General features: G+C 43.6%; 1 protein-coding gene across 1 annotated transcript in view; it reads right to left on the bottom strand.

Annotated features, from left to right (window-relative positions):
- LOC308302051 (dual specificity calcium/calmodulin-dependent 3',5'-cyclic nucleotide phosphodiesterase 1C-like) overlaps positions 1 to 19108 on the bottom strand; it is a gene marked incomplete at both ends in the record, with an annotated part of 499975 nt that overhangs the window by 395645 nt on the left and 85222 nt on the right. The window contains 4 exons of the mRNA XM_080746221.1: positions 4591 to 4717; positions 5196 to 5277; positions 6252 to 6372; positions 12841 to 12942. Coding sequence (XP_080602347.1) covers positions 4591 to 4717; positions 5196 to 5277; positions 6252 to 6372; positions 12841 to 12942 — 432 coding nt within the window. The remainder of the gene's footprint in view (positions 1 to 4590; positions 4718 to 5195; positions 5278 to 6251; positions 6373 to 12840; positions 12943 to 19108) is intronic.

Raw genomic sequence — 19108 nt, 5'->3', positions numbered from 1 at the left:
TGAGCAGTACTACAGTATACTATAATTAAATAAATTCAAATAAATTAAAGGTCAACTTTAGTTTTTTTTACAACAAGGGTTCATATTTTCGATTGTAATTAAATAATATAAATGAGTGTTAAAATTATTTCATTTACTTCTTTCTATTGTTTTAGAGATTCTTATTTCAGTGGTTGGGGCATGCGTGGCTATATGTCATTTTACACAGAATAAGCCCATTCCCAAGATACAACGCAACCTTTCATGGTTGGATGTGACTTATGGGGGCTAGAAGTGTTAGTGTAAATAGCAATAAAGAAACTGCTGGCTTATTGTGTCTAAAAATACATATTTAGCCACTTGTACGCATGCCCCAATGCGTACGCATTCCCCACATTTTAGCACGGTAAACGTGATAAAACAATAGAACGAAGCAAATGCAAACATTTTAACACTCATCTTTTCTTTTCTCTAATTACAATCTAAAATATGAACCACAACAAAAGGTGTCCTTTAAGGGAACATTTTGTTCCCTTCATTTCTTTGAGCAGTATAGTTTGGGGTGCCATACCATTGTGAACATGCTGGTTGTGCTGTGAGCTGGTCTGGCTGCCTGCTGCTTGCTGGAGCCCTTCTTGTTCCTTGTGCTCAGGGCCCCCAGGGGGCGCTACAGACTCCTTGCATCCTTCTGTGGGCTCCTCCAAGTGATCCTTTACAGTTAATCAAAAAATAATCAGTGATTATCAGGCATGTGCACATATAGACATCAAAGGGGGCTTGAGTCCCTGCCCTTAATTTATCCGTCTGTAAAAAGTGCCCTCTCCAGACCATGAGTGCAGTTTTTACTGTGGTGAAAGATATTGATGTGTTGTGAGCTTGGAGGTCTGCTATTTTCGATATTTTCACCAAAAGGCCCTTTTCGAAATTTCAGCCCATTACTCTCTAACATTCTCTGCACGTCCCTGATGATTATAATCAATTGATTATATATATATATATATATATATATATATAAAATATATATCAAAGCTCGCAACAGTGAGCTTGTAGATTTGCGGAAAAAAAAACTGTGACAACAGATCAGCTTGTTTCAATGTTTTTGTTACCGCTGTGTCACCGCTGTGTAAACTATAAAATATTGTTACTGGATGTTTGTTAAAAAATCAATCGATCAGTCACTCGATTAATCAAACAACTTATCAACAGAATAATGTCCAATAAAATTAGCCCTATTCACGGCCCGCCCACTCAGCAACTTCCTGGTGCTGGAGTCATGTTTTGAAGGGTATAACCCTGCTAAAAGCCCATAGAGTGAACACAGAATTCGCAAATTTTAATGCAATTTCCGAATAGTAAAGTATAGAATACGGCTAGCATGATCAAGAACACAAGATAGTAAAAGGCACAAATCATTATAATTTACTTTACATTTTGAAATAATGATTTGTTGGCTTTAAGTCCAGCAATTTCTGTATTAGTTTCCCCTTCAAAACTGACGTCAGCACCAGGAAGTTGCTGAGAAATTTGCTGAGTGGGCGGGCCGTGAATAGGGCCAATTATGCATAGTTGCCATACTCCTTAGCGCCCCCTACCTGAACCTCCCTCTCCGGCTCCTCCTCTGTCTTTGGCACCTCCTCCTCCTCCTGTTTATCTTGCGGTCCTGTTTTCTCCTCCTTGTCCTCTGATTGGTCGTCGAGTGCAGCAGTCTCTCTGTCGTCCCGCCTGTCCTCCTCCTGATTGGCCTTCGCTGCAGTCTCTTTCTTGGTTTTCTCCTCTAGGTCTGGTAAGGGAATGTACAACCATCACAGAGAGAGAGAGAGAGAGAGAGAGAGAGAGAGAGAGAGAGAGAGATGAACCCGGGTCTCTGAAAGGGCTGCTTGCTCTGGGGCTGAAATCAAATGGTATATATATATGTGTGTGTGTGTGTGTGTGTGTGTGTGTGTGTGTGTGTGTGTGTGTGTGTGTGTGTGTGTGTGTCTTTGACCTTAGCCTAGAGGAAGCATTTATGACCAAGGTCATTAAATACCAACCACTGCTAAATACCATCTCGGAGCTGGGTTATAGGTGCAGACTATATGTCTTTATATTTGGCAGCCTAGGACATACCCACAGGCTGGTCGTTGGAGGGTTTCAACAACTTGGCATGCCCAAAAAGGAGGCAAAAAGGCTGGCAAAGTATTGTGCTGTGTCTGCCATAATGGGCAGCCGCCACATATCGCGGAGACGCTGTTACTTAAGTTGTACCCATAGATTACTGAGTGACATGCCCATTGTATCACAGAAATGTATTCCATGATTTTGTGAATGTATTCTTGCTGCACCAATAGTATGTGTCCCTGTATGTTTCTCTCTTATGTGGACATACATAAATTGTTAAAATGTGTGTGTGTGTGTGTGTGTGTGTGCGTGCGTGCGTGTGTGTGTGTGTGTGTGTGTGCGTGCGTGCGTGCGTGCGTGCGTGCGTGCGTGTATACTATAAACTATATCTAAATAGTGACACAGATGCTTTGAACAGGTTTGAATGGGATAAGAAGAAGACCTTTGTCAGCCTGGGTCTTCCATTTGTCTCGGTTGTGGTGCACCTCGTCGGTCCAGGTGCTCTTGAAGCCCTTGAAGTCCACCGTGTGCAGGGAGCTGGTGAGACCACCGCTGACCTCCGACTTCTGCCCGCTGGAGCCCTTCCCCTCGCTGGTACCACTGATGCTGCTCAAACTGTGTTCATTTTGGCAGAAAATGTTTGATTCAGTTTTAGTTGCAGTCTTTTGAATGAAATGCCATTTAGTTTTAGTCATATTTTAGTCATCTGAAATGTTTTCGTTTTAGTCGACTAAATATCATTAATCAATATCATATCATAAACGTACAGTTGATTTTGTCGACAAAACATTTTTGGCGGGCCTTGATGGTGTTGTAATGGCTGATTTTACACACTTTGTTGCACTCTGAAAATAGCCGATCTACAAGCTTGTGAGCTTGTAGATCTGCTATTTTCAGAGTGCAACACCCGAGTGCAACCAAACATAAAATGACTTGTCTTTTAGTTCTACTGGATCTCTATTCCACTAGTCCCTACCGTGAAATGTATGTCTAGTTTTTATTTGTTTGACGAAATTGTCAATATATTTAGTCTTAGTTTTAGTCATAACAGCTTAGTTTCTATTTAGTTTCCGTCAATGAAAAAGGTAGTCGACGAACACTTTTTGTCATAGTTTTAGTCGACGAAATCAACACTGAACTGCACACACACACACACACACACACACACACACACACACACACACACACACACACACACACACACACACACACAAACACAGTAACAAAAGAGGATATGAGAAAGGTTGATGTCTTCAAAATCGGCAACATCTTTTGGCCAAATAAAATCTCGAATAAGGAACTTTATCAGAAGACCGGTAGCTTTGGTAGTTTTGCGTTGTTGAAAGTCTATTCTCTGCGGTGGAAAACCTCAGCACCCCACCCACTCTGTAAAATACATTATTTTGTCATGAGAACACATCCAACTCAACCGCCGCAGTTGATTATTCATATATCCGGGTTGTGTCTTTGGCAGTCAAGTTGGATCCATTTTATTTCATGACAAAAATAGTGTATTTTACAGAGTGGGTGGGGTGCTGAGAGGTTTCCCAACGCGGAGAATAGACTTTCAGCAACGCAAAACTACCTTTTGTTTAGTGAGTAGCAAAGTAGTTTAGTTTATTTTGACTGAAGTTGAGCCCTCGTAGGGCAGAGAAATTCCTGGAGGGTTAGTGAGAACTCATGGGACGAAGCACAGACCAAAGAACAAGACAGAGTTCAGTGGCAGTGTATGATTGCAGCCTTATGTCCCAACCGGGACGAAGAGTATAAGTAAACTAGTAAGGGGTCATTGCCATGCTGGCTTGTGGTGGAAATCTTTGTCAAAATATATATATTTTTTGCCACGGACATCCAAAATTAGTGTACAATGAAATAACCAGAATCACACAAAGCCCTGAATGCCCATAACAGGTTTGTAACTCTGAGAACCAGGGGCGTCTATTGGGTATGGCAGGGGTATGCAGCTGCCATACCCTGGGTCCAGGGGGGAAAATAAAAGTTACTATTACATATAAATCCATGAATGTCTCTTTGTCTATCTGTGCTGGTTATTATGTTGTTAAATTACACATGCAAAATTTAACAAAATGGTCACTTTAACAAGGTATTATAAGTACCGGTATATTCCCCACACTTGTATTCTCCCCATCTTGACAAAATGGTACAGTATATTCCCAGGTTCCGCAGGTCAGCTGTACAGGTGCAATTCATTATTGTTAATTGTGGCACGTTTAATAACATGCCAAGTTTAGTGCACTCGGACAACCGTTCCAGGCTGCCATATCCAGCCCAAGAAACCGTAGAAACGGGGGGAAAAAAGATTTTAAGATAAATGTATCATGCCTGTTGTAATGGTATGTAAATCTAAGATTTCCGTGGCAAAGACTGACAGACACATTTGTTCGTGTACGGCCATATTGATGAACCCTTTCATGAAGGGGGGGGGGGGGGGGGGGGGTGGGGGGTAAGCAGCAGTGGCAAGCAGCAGTGGCATAAAGGTTAAGGTTCAGTCACCTGGAGCGCCTGGAGACCTGGAGAGTCAGTCCAGATGCATCGGCCTCGTCGACGAGAGGCGCCACGATTTTCTCTGTCATGTCTGTCAGAACGCTGAAGGTTGGCTCTACAATGAAGTCAATGAAACCTGTAGAACAAACATACACACACACACACACACACACACACACACACACACGCGCGCGCGCGCGCGAGCGTATGTGCGCACACACATGCACACGCGCACACACACGGAAACACTGTCTCACACACCAAGAATCCAATCGATCGATTTTTTTCCTTTTATGTATGGTTTATTTTGACAAACAGGCAGTAGAAGATAATGACGTGTTCAGAGTTGTGGTTATATTTAGCCCAACAGACTTAGCCTAAAAATATGAAGACTAAAAGACTAAGACTAAAATGTTTTTATATTTAGTCGACTAAGACTAGACTAGACAAAAACAATTTCAGAAGACTAAGACTAAATGGTGTGTTATTCAAAAGACTAAGACTAAGACTAAATCAAAATTTGCTGAAAAAATTATCACCGGTGTAGTTCCCAAATATATGTACACGTACAGTACTGAGGTAAATGCACATTGGTACTGTCCACTACTGCTTACCGATCTGGGACTGGGCCACCATGGTAGAGTTGCGGTCACACAGAGGGGAGAAGGGTAAGCCAAGCTCCGCCTCTTTGTCGCCCTGAGAACATAAAACAACAGCAGCGGGTCCAATTAGATCAATGTTTCCCATTCGGGTCCGGGTCCCCCTGTCTGTATGGAGGTATTCCATACAGGTGGTCCATAGATGTTTACATATTACGCACACAAAAAAACAAATCCACTGTGATTTCAGAATGCAGATCGTCTCTTTTTGGTATTCGACGTACGAGAAATACCGGTATGTAGGGCGTTTGGGGTTGCCTGGAACAATACATGTGTGCGTTTGAGCATGTCTGGGGGGGTCTTTTCTCTGATGTGGGGGGGGGGGGGGGGGGGGGGGGGAGGACTGGGAACCACGGAATTGGAACCTCTTTGCCTGCCCTCTGGCTGGAAAAAGAAATAAGAAAGGCCCGGCTACCGCGGTTAGGGTTTATGTAGGTTCAGGGCAGTGAGGTTAGGGTTAAAGGAGAATTCCGGACTACCCATTTCCTTACCTTCATCTGATGTTATCATATCTCAGAACCGAATGGTGCACCACCGCAGCTCTGATCACGAGTGGTAGGGTTTTTTTCTCTTTTTTTTTTTTTGCTCGAAACTAAATTGTAGCTATCGTTCATAATGACAACGTACTGTCCACAGTAGGTCTACTTCCTGAAGTCTTGCAAAACAAGATTTCTCCAGTGACGTCATCCAAAGTCCCCATAAAAAAATAAAATAAAATAAAATAAAATAAAATAAAATAAAATAAAATACTTGTCGGATATTATAACATCAGATTAAGTAAGAAGATGGGTAGTCCGGAATTCTCCTTGAAAAGGCCGAACCGCGGCAATGCAACTAGTCGCAACTCTTATAGTAACAAAACCGTTTTAAGGGCAACCGCACCAACGCAACTCCTTGCAACTGCCATTGGGGATAATGGTTGCATGTAGTTACAAGGACTTGCATGTTGCAAGGAGTTGCATGGCGAATCACTGGTGTAGAATGAGTGGGCTTAAGGTTTGGGTTGTGTACCTGTCTAAAGAACTCCTCCAGCAGTGAGGTGGTCCATCGGTGGTGCAGGTCCCAGTGTTTGGCAGGGTGGCTGATGTCCGCAGTGTGCAGGAGCAGGGACAACGCCTTGGGCTTGTCAATCCTACCACGTAGGACATATTTACATCACAGACATTTAAAAGATTACTTCAAAGGTAATAAATAAAATCAACCAACGAACTCGTTTCCTAAAGAGGATCGCCCCGATGGTCAACTTCAACACACTGAAGACCATAGCTGGTGCAATAATCCAGCCCCTCTTTGACTACGGAGTCCACGTATGGTATCGTGACGCCCCACAAGCCCTTAAAACTCACCAGTTAAGAGCGGGGTGGCTCAGAGTAAATGACAGAGTACAGCAACTTGCAATGGGCCTGTTGTACAAGATACACTACACCACTGAGATACCCATTTACCTGGCAAAATACTTTATAAACGTTAAGGACGTCCACAATTACAACACCAGAGGCAGCGCCACAGATCACGTTCAACCCAAAGTCAACTCAAACAAAGGGTCAAACTCGTTCTTCTGCTATACAACCAAAATGTGGAACGCCTTACCGAAGGCCTTAAAGGAGTGTAGTTCCCTAGCATCCTTTAAAATCACCCTGAAAAACCACTTACAGGCGGCAGCCATTCGCAACTGGCAATAACAAACCTAGCCCAGCCTCCCCTGACCCTTCTTTGTATTTACCTACTGTATATATTTTTGCACTGTTTATTTTTTTTTATTTACTTTTTTTTTACTATATATCTACTGCATAGTACTGTGTTCTATCCGTCTGTCATTCAATGTTATATGAGATACTTCAATGGTTTCCTATGGAAATAAGCTTAGTCTTTTCATGGATCTCCTTTTAGTTGACCTTGTACCAGTGAACTGTACAGTCATGAAACTGTACCCTTTTCTATGCAAACTTCTAATAAAGTCTTCAATCAATCAAAAAAACAGAGGACACGGTGACGGTGACATCACTCATCTGTCAGCAGGAACTCTGCTCATCGTATTTTGAATAATATTGCTAAAACACTGTTCCTGCTTTAAGAACCGAAGCCTTATATTATACAAATAAAGTAATAAAAAATAAAATAAAATAATCAATAAACAATAAAATAATCCATGGTCATTAAAATGAGGGCCAAAGATACAGGACAGGTGGTCACCCTATCTGAGAGAGAGATGCATGTTTTATTAATCCATGTTTTATTAATTGTTTGTTTACTTTTCTTTTATTATGTTGCTGTTTAACCACTTAAAGGGATATTTCACTTTCAAAAAAACCTTTGGTCATTGTATCATCTAATCAGGCTTTTATGAACACCCTGAACAGTTTTTAAGTTGCTTCATTCAATATTTAGATATTTGATTTAAATGTTATCAGGCCCTCTAGGCCCAGGGCCTCTCCCCATACACATCCATTGTAACTTCAAACTCTATTTTAACCATGATAGATTCATTAAAAACACCCTAAATTTTTTTTCTGGTGACTCATATTACCCTCCTAATACGTGAGCAGGCCGTGTTTTTTCGATAACTTTTTGATTTTATTTTTAATAATATTTTTTTGTATTTCATTTTTTCCATTTTCCCAAATAATTATTAAAAATAAATGAAGAAAGTTATCGAAAAAACACAGCCTACTCACGTATTAGGAGGTAAAATGAGTCACCAGAATATATAATGGGTGTTTTTAATGAATCATGTCATGGCTAAAATGAAGTTTGAAGTTACAATGGGTGTGTGTGTGGAGAAAAGCCCATCTGTTTCCCTGTAGAAAGTGGAATATCCCTTTAATTGTTTGTTTGCACATTTACTTTTCTTTTATTATGTTGCTATTTAACAACTTAAACCCTAGTTTACAACATGAATACCCAGTCTGACCTTTGGCTTTGTACTTGGTCTGCTATTTCTTTCACCAGAATATAATTAGGCGGGTGCAGATATGGTTTGACCCCAAAATAATTGCAACAAAAGGTTTCTCAATGGTTTATTGTAGTATCAGGTGTACTTAATAAAATATCAAAAGTCTACCAAAGTCTGACCACTAGAAATGCATATTTTCAAGATGGCCGCCGCCAATTCCTTAAAAGACCATTATTCCTTTATTATTCATCATAGACAAATATTTGTGGTGTCAAACCTCATATTTTGATGATCTAGGAATCCAATTAGCCTATATAAATTATAGTCAAGTGATTACAAGTACAATTGTGTTAAAACAGTTGGTTATAATAAGGTTATAAGCATATTTATGTTAAATTTGAAGACTTCCGAATCTAATTGGACATTTCTATGTGCCATAATGTCCAGTATTGATGATTTCAGTTATAATTAACATTTTGTTAAAGTTTTCAGGAGATTTCTTTTGATACCAATAAGGAATACATTCGTTATTACTGTGAGGTACTGTGAAATTTATAAAAACAGAGCGGCCATGTTATAGTCATTAAATATACACATTTGGGAACAAATTCCATACCAAGAAATGTCTTTACCATTGTGTTTGATAAGGTCTAGTATCACATAAAAAAAATATAATGAAATATAACTCCCCTAGGGGAACCTGTGACAGATGCTGAATGTTGTTGTGTTGCTGCAATCTTATACAGGAAAAATCTAAAGAATTGTAATTCTCACCTCAGTACATAGCTTGTGATCAGTCCAAACTAGAGTTTCTTCATAATTATGAATTCATTAAAAGCATTAGTTTTGCACTGAAACCACTGAGAGTCACACAACTGTTACCTCTGGAGGGTCCCCCCGGGGGGGAGTGGATGTGTGTAGCAGGGATAGAATGCACATTGGGCGGAAAAGGGAGCATGAGGGGTGAATGATGTGACGATCAGTGAGGGGGCCAGTGTGGGAGTGTAGAGGGGATGTGGTGGCTCTCAGGTGGGTACAGGTAGGTTCTGGTAGGTGTAGGTTAAGAGGGGGTCTGGAAGCTTGGTATATCCTGTGATGTCCCCTACCCGCTTTACATATCTGAAAAGCTCCATACTTGAGGACTAAGCTGTGCCATCATGGGCTTGGAGAGGGAGTGGAGGTCAGTGCTGTCACCCTAGGTGTTTACTGGGTCTTGGCAGAGTAGTTGAGGAGTGTGGAATGGATAGGGTTCAGATTGACTTGTCACAAATGTCTTTTCTGGAGCATTTTAGCAGTAAGAGTGCAGATGGGACAGCTCATGACACGCTGTGCTCCAAGTCTTCCCATCTAACCAACTTCAAGGCCAAGGCAAGGCTGTGTCCTTGCTGCTATCTGACAGACAAGCATTGCTTTCTGCATACACCTCAGCTTTTTAACTGGAGAGTGTAACAGCCAAGTACCCTCTGAGTCACATTGATAGACCAGTAAGACTCCCTAATCGGGAGATAAGCGACCGTAGGTCACTTATCTCCACAAATAGGGCAAAAATGTGTTTTGCCAAAATCTTCCTGATCCATGTTGATGACATGAGTGTAGACATACTGTGTAGTGATTTTCGTGATTTTAGGGCAAAATCTGTAGGAGCAGTGTTCAAAAATGTGTTTTTAAAAATCGGCCTGGAGGTGGCGCTATATGGGAGAGATTCATGTTGATGGGATGAGTGTAGACATACTGTGTACCGATTTGCGTGATTTTAGGGCAAAAATTGTAGGAGCAGTGTCCAAAAATGTGTTTTGCAAGAATCGGCCTCATGGTGGCGCTAGAAGAGGGCCATGTGAGAAATGAGGGGTGGGGTCTCCGCGCCGGCAAGGCGGACGAATAGGTACCGGCCCCGGCTGTCCCGGTCGCACCTAGCCGGAGTTACGGCATTTTATGTGAGCTGCAGTGTAGGGGGTCCTCCACTGGGGGCGCCACCACTTTTGCATCCGTTCTGGAGCACCAGGAGTCGGTGGTCCCCGGGAATTCCCCGTGAGCAGCCCCGTTGGGGTGGTCATTTGGTCAGTTTAGCACATTTGGTCATTTTTTACATCTGGGGGTCCCCCAGGGACCTGGGGGTCCCTGGAGCTCCGGGGGTCCTTGGAGGTTGTAGTTTGGCAGGTAAGGAGTGTGTGTACAAAATTTGGCATGGATCGGGGCAACGGTTGCGGAGATATGAGCAGGGCAAGAGTGTGACGTGTGAGGTGTGACAGACAGACTGACTGACTGACTGACTGACTGACGGACGGACTTACACTTTGTGCAGGGTTTGATAGTAAATGCGACCTACGGTCGCAATCATTAATACTCACTATGGGCTCCTGTTAATATTAATGGTCTTAGAAAAATACCAAACAACCAGACACTGACTCTCCTGTGAGCCGGTAATAGGGAAACCCCCGTCAGCCTGACACACAGTCATGCTCCACATGGTGGTTTTACAACCACCAACACTGGGAACTGGCCTTCCTCATTATCTATACCCACCCACAAGGGCCTATCATGACCCGAAGAGCCACTTGGAACCAGTGGGACTATCAGTAAGCCAGGTGACACCCCTGTCGGCCAAATGCATGATCTTAATTCCAATACCTTACTTGCCTCCTCCTCACTCCATCCTCCAGTGATCCGGTTTGTGTCAAATGCTAATTTGTTTTTGGAGGAGCTGTGAGCCTCCTCCACATAACAACCCAGCTGTCTGACACATCATAACTAATTGTAGTCTCACCAAAGTTACGCTAAGCATGGAGCGTCTCTTAAAGCGAACCCAATTGTGAGGAAGGAAGTTTGCGTATTGGCATTTGGCTATTGCACCACTAAGCATAGAGTTATAAGAAGAATAGAGAGGACACCGGATATCCCCGCCCGTCCACTTGTATTGAGTTGCTCACCCAGCGCATGAAGCCAAATTTCAACCCCTTCTTCCGGGTGACGTAGGCCTAGTGGGGCCTATGTGACGCGCTGTGCGTCATCGTTTGTGTTCATGGACGCGATGTCAATACAAAGAAGCCTAGATGCGCGTTCATGTTTCTGGCCCCAACCGTTAAAAAGCTGCAGTACCTCAAACGGTCACCATGTCAATTTGGCTTCAGGCCTCCCCCTGGTGTCTGGGGCTTGCCACTAAGGCCTAAGAACCACCACCAGGAAATGATACGCCCCATTCTCTCTTACGGCCTATGGGCACTCGACCTGGGCTTCCAAGTGCCCCACTACATAGCCCAATGTTTTTCCCCTTCTGACATGGGGGAGGAGAGAACTCATGTAACTGCCCAGTGCCCAGGGAGCTATCAAGATACCCTTACGCCCATACCCACCTGAAGGGCTCCTTATAGGTCCACTAAACTCTTAGACGAGAGCCCGCTTACCTTTTCACCCACCCCGGCCCCATCCCCATACTTTACACCCTAGGCCTTATTCACCACCTCTACCTATAGGCACCCAGTAGACAATTACAGTAGGCTCAGACAGTTCTGCACTACCAAACCCCCTCTTTGCACACTCATACTGTTCCTAGAATATACACCTTCCTAATATATCAGAAAGTTGTTTTGAAAATCTATTTAATGTTGTTCATGTATTGCCCCTACAAGATGACACTGTGCTTGTCTGCAAGAAAAAGAAAAAATCTAGTATGTACAGTAGGGGTGGAACTATGACATTTCAGCCTTGTTCAAGTGAAACACAAATGTAAAGAAATAATGGTATTTAATAAGTTAGGTAACTTGAAACGGTTGGCCCTTTCAGTGGGTTTTAATAGAGTTACAGACACACTATTGGATTTCAGAATTATGTAATTGTATTTCTGCAATTTGGACAAGTCCAATGGATTCCTAGGCCACATAAACATAGGGTTTGACACAAAAAATACTTGTCTAGGGCAAATAATGAAGGAGTTAGAGTATTTTAATGAATGTTTGTCCATCCTGGACGCCATCTTGAAAATGACACCTTTCCAGTGGTCAGACTTTGGTAGACTTTTAGTATGTTATTAAGGACACCTAATACTACACAAAACAGTTGAAAAACCTTTTGTTGCAATTTTTTTGGGGTTAGGTGCTTTTTTTCATAACTGCACCTGCCTAAATATATATCTATGAATCAGGGCATTCACCAAATATTCAAATATTTGAATATCAAAGTCACTATTTGACGTTGTTGTTCACCAAAGTCAAATATTAGTTTTTTTGTTTTTTTCTTTAAAAAATATATAGTTTATAAAGCTTGGCTAGATAGGAAGTCATTAGAATGAGTTGTCAATGCCCGTGGTGGATGAATTTGTTAATGCTCTATACCAGGGGTTCTCAAACCTTTTTAGGCTGTGACCCCCAAAATAAACATATTTGAACTGGAGAACCCCACCCTGATAAGCACTTGGAATTGTAGGTGTTATATTTAATGTGACTCGGTTCCACAGATAAATATTGTGAAAATAGCAGATCTACATGCTCACAACGCCTCGCAAAGTGAGGCGTTGTGAGCATGCAGATCGGCTTTTTTCACAATGTTCGCCTCTTGCTTACTTAATATTTGACAGTTTGGCCAGTCCTGTCAAATATTCGACTATTCGAATACTTTGAGGTTGAAAAATTAGAATACTAAAAATCACTATTCGTGAATGCCCTAGGGTGAACTATCCCTTTAAAGGGGTTAAAAGGTGAACAGAATACTCACGCCTCAGGCAGCAGGAGGAAGTTCTTCATTGCTTTGATCTGCTGGAAGTGACAAGACATGTCTGTGGCCAAGACCATCTCTACTACCAGAGCACGAAGCTCTCTGTATAGCATGAGAGAGAGAGAGAGAGAGAGAGAGAGAGAGAGAGAGAGAGAGAGAGAGAGTTTTTGATTGATTAAGTATTTTATTAGACAAAAGTGGATAACAAGTATAGTCAATACATTCAAAGAATGTAGTCTTGCGTGGCCAGACTGTTGCCTCCGCAATCTGCAAATGCTCCCGGCATACAGTCTGGGGCACGGAAATAGAAACGATGAGTGCGAAATAAAGCGGATGTGAGTAGCAATAACAAGTTCACCCTGTGGGTTTAGAACGCATTATGCCTCCATCCCCAGAGTTCAACACTGTTTAGAAGGAACTGTAGGAGAACTACAGTCTTGCTTCCTATGCTGAAACACACCCCAGATTAGGGTGGCCACCAACAGGATCTCAGAAAGGAGGACACTTTTCCGGGGCGCGCTGTATGGGACCCCCAAAATTATATGTAGGCCTATTTTAGACACCTAGTTTGAATGTATAGAATTGAACAAACTGGCAGTGGTGGGATTTGAACCCACGCCTCCATAGAGACTGGAGCCTAAATCCAGCGCCTTAGACCACTCGGCCACACAACCTCACATAAAAAATTGTGTCCTTTGATCTTCATGTTTTATTTATTTGAAATTTCAATAGAGGATCAACCATTGAGTTGCAGCAACTCGTTTTCGAGGGTGTCCTCGGCTCATAGCACAACAAACAACAACAATAATGAGTGAACAAATTGAAATAAAGATTGACGATATGATATTAGAAAGAGTCTATGAAAATACATTTTTAGGAGTGATAATAGATCACAAGTTCTCCTGGAAACACCATATACAGTATATTCGATCGAAATTGGCAAGAAGTGTTGGTATTTTGGGCAAAACAAGACATCTGCTTAACTATAAAACATTGTACATGCTGTATTGCACCCTTATAACACCATACCTAACCTACTGTGTAGAGGTGTGGGGTAATACCTACAAAAGCAACCTACAACCAATAAACATAATGCAAAAAAAAGCAATAAGAATAGTCAATAAAGTAGGATATCATGATCATACAAATGCACTCTTTATTAATTCAAAAACACTAAAATTCTTTGACTTAGTTGAGTTTAAAACTGCCCAAATAGTTTACAAAGCAAGGCATAAAATGCTTTCCGCGAATATCCAAAAATGGTTTAGAGATAGGGATGGTAGGTATGAGCTGAGAGGAGAATTACATTTTAAAGAAACAGGTGCTAGCTCTACGATGAGAAATATGTGTATTTCTGTGAGTGGTGTGAAGCTTTGGAATGGCTTACCGGAAACCACTAAGCATAGCATTAACTTAAAACAATTTAAAAAGAAGTACAAACAGGCTATTTTGGAGAAATATCAAATAGAATGAATTTGGATACATTAACCTGTTAATGTGACCCTTTGTTTCCTTCGCTTTTGATTTAGTCTGTTGTCTGTTATTGTTTGTTCTTTTGGTTTTGGTACTGTCTAGTTTTTTATTTAGTCTGTTGTTTGTTATTGTTTGTTTTTTTGGTTTTGGTACTGTCTAGTTTTTGATGTAGTCTGTTGTTTGTTATTGTTGTTCTTTTGGTCTTGGTATTGTCTTTTATGTTTTATATTGTTTTGTACTCGGTTGTTTGTTCTTATCTTTGTGTTTGTCTTTTTGTTTGTTTGTCAAGGATAGGCATCAATAAGCATTAAGGCTCGGAGTTCCACGATGCCTTACCACCATAGCCCTCTATGGAGATGGCATCCTCAAGCTCCCCCTCACCAGTCTCACAGAGGAGTTCAAGTGTGCAAAAACAAGACTCCAGATGACACTGAATGAATCCAGAGATTTAGTAGTGAGCAACAACGCACCAACCTTGGCAACCGGGCGCAAATGGACACCAGCCAAAGCAGTGGAGGAAGCAACAGCAGCCCTCAAACATGCTGACATTGTGGGCTATGTTCAGCAGGGACGAGGAGGTTTTGGGTTAACAGCTACTCGCCCTTCTTGGAGTAAGGCAGCAGCACCAGAACGGAGAAAGATGGTGGTGGAGGAAGTACGCCACCAGGAGGAGGCTGGAAGATGGGCCAAGGCAGTCTCTCTTGCAAAACAGGGCCAGTGGACACGATGGGACAGTGTGGAGAGGAGGAAGATCAGCTGGAAGGATATGTGGGCCATGGAAGCGAGGCACTTGAGCTTTCTCATGAGAGCTACATATGACGTTCTTCCAACACCAGTCAACCTTCACCAGTGGTATGGTGAAGACCCGGGGTGTGCCCTTTGTTCAACGCCAGCCACCCTAAGGCACATTCTATCAGGGTGCAAAACCAGTCTCGCCCAGGGACGTTACACATGGCGTCACAACCAAGTCCTAAAGATCCTTGCCTCCACCCTGGAGGACAAACGAGCTGCCACCAACTCCCTACCGCCACCAGCATCCAACCACCAACAGGCAACCACCTTTGTCCGCGAGGGGGCAAAGGTAACCAGGAGCGGCTTGACACCATCGGAGCGAGGCCAACTACGTCTGGCTCGCGACTGGAAGATACTGGCTGATATTGGCCGACAACTTGTGTTTCGGCTGGAACGCTGAAGTCCGCCCAGTGGAGGTGGGATGCAGAGGGTTTGTGGCAAGATCTACAACCAGGCTCTTTACAGACCTGGGAATTAGAGGCCAAAGCCAGCGGTCAGCCATCAAAGCTGCATCGGAGGCAGCCGAAAGAAGCAGCCAGTGGCTTTTTATGAGGAGGAAGGACCCCTGCTGGGCCCCAAAGTAACCAAGCTAGATAGCGTTCGTATAGGTATATATGGTTTGTTCTTTGTTCTGGATTGATATCTCTATGCAGTTGATGTATTGATGTTGATTAAGTCTCATGAGGAGCTGGCATAACGCGATTCTCATGCATGCTTAATCACTTTGATTGTTGTATTGCTTATTGTATTGCTTGTTGCTTGTTCTGGATTGATATCTCTATGCAGTTGATGTATTGATGTTGATTAAGTCTCATGAGGAGCTGGCATAACGCGATTCTCATGCATGCTTAATCACTTTGATTGTTGTATTGCTTATTGCTTATTGTATTGCTTGTTGTACTGCCTATTGTATATTGCTTGTTGTGGGTCACTTTGGATTGGGAGCTTCCAGTTTGGGCATCGAGCTTCTGCTAAATGCTTAAACTGGAGCCAGGAGGTATGCGGTCAGCCTATAGGCTTGACTCAGGGAAAAGGACGCCCCTGCCTTGCACAGTCCCATGAGGAGAAGTCTGCCATCCATAAGATGAACGATTCTCTCATGACTAATTGGAAATGACGCATGTTCGGGGACTGATCAACCTGAGCTGGCCGCCTCCGGAGAGGGTGTATAGTGTATAATGGCCGAAACACCCTAAGACCTGGAGGAACACTACTGATGATGCGTCCTAGATTAAAACACACACACACACACACACACACACACACACACACACACACACACACACACACACTCTCACACGCATGTGCCTGCACAAAGGAAATTAACATCTTATCCTGTGTTTTGTAAAACTGAGTATCTGGACACTGAGTCCAGTGACTGCTGAGAAAGATCAGCTGACGACAGGGGAAAGTCCTTGTGGTGGCATGGAGAGACAGCTGACGGGAGGGAATAGACCCCACTGGGACGGGCATGGGCTAGCTTCCCATGTTTGTAGTTTCCCATGTCTTTGGCATGTTGGAATCACCCGCTATAGCTACGAAAAGACGACAAAAGAGAACACCCCTAGAGTCTGCGAGAGCGGGGGCGGAAGATGACTCATCGGCTGACATCATGGTAACAGACCCTGGAACGGAAACGACGACGAGTAACGAGAGCACAGCGCAAGAGAGTGCCACAGCAGTTGCCCCAGCTACATCCACGTCAACGGGCCACAAGCAGCAAATATGTCCCTGTGGTTGGAGGAAGGTTACATCCTATCGGGGGTTGAGAATTCACCAGGGAAAGATGAAGTGTTTGACAGAAGAGAGACAGAGGCCTCGCGTTGATTACTTTCTGCGAAAGGAATCAAATCAGTCGAATGAAGTACAGCAACTGGACGCAAACCATAGCTTGCAGTACATCAATACCACTGTCGTGGAGGAAGCAAACACAGAGGTGATAACAACAGAGGCAGAACCGACCCAACCTCCTAGACCTGCAGTCGAAAGGAGACTAGCAGGGCATAGATTGCATGTGAAGTGGCCTGGTGCCGTGGATAAGAAGCTCTGGGAAACTATCAATACTGATCTGACCCTTTCTCTCGAGCAACTTCGAGGGACAGTGGAAAAGAAGCTGGAGAGAATGGGGGATATCATCTACCAATATGGGGCAGAACGCTTCGGAGTGCAAGAAAGGAAAGGCAGGAAAGATGTTCCAACCGCACCAATCTCCAGGAGGCAACAGGAGATCAAGCGCCTCGTCCTAGAAAGAAGACAACTTAGGAAACGGTGGAAAAAAGCCTCTGGAGTGGAAAGGGAAGGCATAAATGCACTTCAAGGTGACATTAAAACATGACTGGCATCCCTCCGCAGAGCAGAGAACCTCCGGAAACGAAGAAGGAAGAAAGAACAAACAAGAACACGGTTCTATAAAGATCCCTTCAAGTTCCTTAAAAGTATCTTCACAAAGGAAAAAAGTGGAGCTCTAAAAACTACAAAGATAGACCTGGAAGATCATCTGAAAGCAACACACTCTGACCCAAAGCGGCATGAACATCTGACCATTCCTTCAGATATCCCACCAATTGACCCCCCTGAACATCACATGTCTTGCAGTCCTCCAACATGGAAAGAGGTGGAAACCACAGTGCGTCGGGCAAGAACGGCATCATCCCCGGGGCCAAATGGAGTCCCATACAAGGTGTATAAGTATGCACCAGATGTCCTGAGGTTTCTCTGGAGGCTCATGAGAACAGCATGGCAGAAGAGGATAATACCTAAAGTGTGGCGTAGGGCAGGTGGAGTCCTTATCCCAAAGGAGAAGGATGCAGTGAACATCAGCCAATTCCGTCCAATCTCCCTACTAAACGTTGAGGGCAAAATCTTCTTTAGTGTCATTGCTCGGAGGATGTCCGAGTATCTGCGAAGAAACGAGTACATTGACACATCTGTACAGAAGGCAGGAATATCAGGATTATCAGGGTGCTCAGAACATTCCAGCATGATCTGGCACCAGATCCAAACGGCAAAGGTGGAGAGAAGGGACCTCCATGTAGTCTTTCTGGACCTTGCCAATGCCTTTGGCTCGGTGCCCCATGAACTCCTGTGGTCTGCCTTTGAGTTCTTCCACATACCGGACACCATCACAGCCCTGGTTAAATCCTACTTCCAAGACATGCAGTTCTGCTTTACCACCTCTGACTTTACCACCTCTTGGCAGTGCCTGGAAGTAGGCATCATGGCGGGATGCACTATCTCACCTCTGGCATTCACAATGGCAATGGAGATCATCATCCGAGCCTCAAAATGGGTTGTAGGCGGACAGCGGGTTGACTCTGGTCAGCGCCTCCCTCCGCTCAGAGCTTACATGGACGACATTACAACGTTGACCACCACCGTCCCATGCACCAGGAGGCTGCTCGGAAAACTGGAAGAGAACATCAGTTGGGCCCGCATGAAGATCAAACCATCCAAGTCACGAAGCATCTCAATTGTGAAGGGAGTGCTCTCCGACCTGAAATTCTTCATCGGCGATGACCCAATCCCAACAGTGTCTGAGCAGCCTGTAAAAAGCCTTGGCAGGTGGTATGATTCAAGCCTGAAGGACAAAGACCAGGTGCAACAACTGCGCAAAGACATCAGCAGTGGCCTGCAGTCCATCGACAACACACAACTACCTGGAAAGTTAAAAGCCTGGTGCCTTCAGTTTGGTCTCCTACCCCGGATGTTGTGGCCGCTTGCAGTTTATGAGGTCCCAATCTCAACGGTGGAGAAGTTGGAAAGAGGAGTCACATGCTACATCAAGAAATGGCTCGGAGTTCCACGATGCCTTACCACCATAGCCCTCTATGGAGATGGCATCCTCAAGCTCCCCCTCACCAGTCTCACAGAGGAGTTCAAGTGTGCAAAAACAAGACTCCAGATGACACTGAATGAATCCAGAGATTTAGTAGTGAGCAACAACGCACCAACCTTGGCAACCGGGCGCAAATGGACACCAGCCAAAGCAGTGGAGGAAGCAACA

Source organism: Nannobrachium achirus, assembly GCF_963921795.1.
Source record: "Nannobrachium achirus genome assembly, chromosome: 17".
Taxonomy (NCBI): domain Eukaryota; kingdom Metazoa; phylum Chordata; class Actinopteri; order Myctophiformes; family Myctophidae; genus Nannobrachium; species Nannobrachium achirus.
The sequence above is the reverse complement of the archived record's forward strand: the minus strand, read 5'-3'. Positions and strand labels throughout refer to the sequence as shown.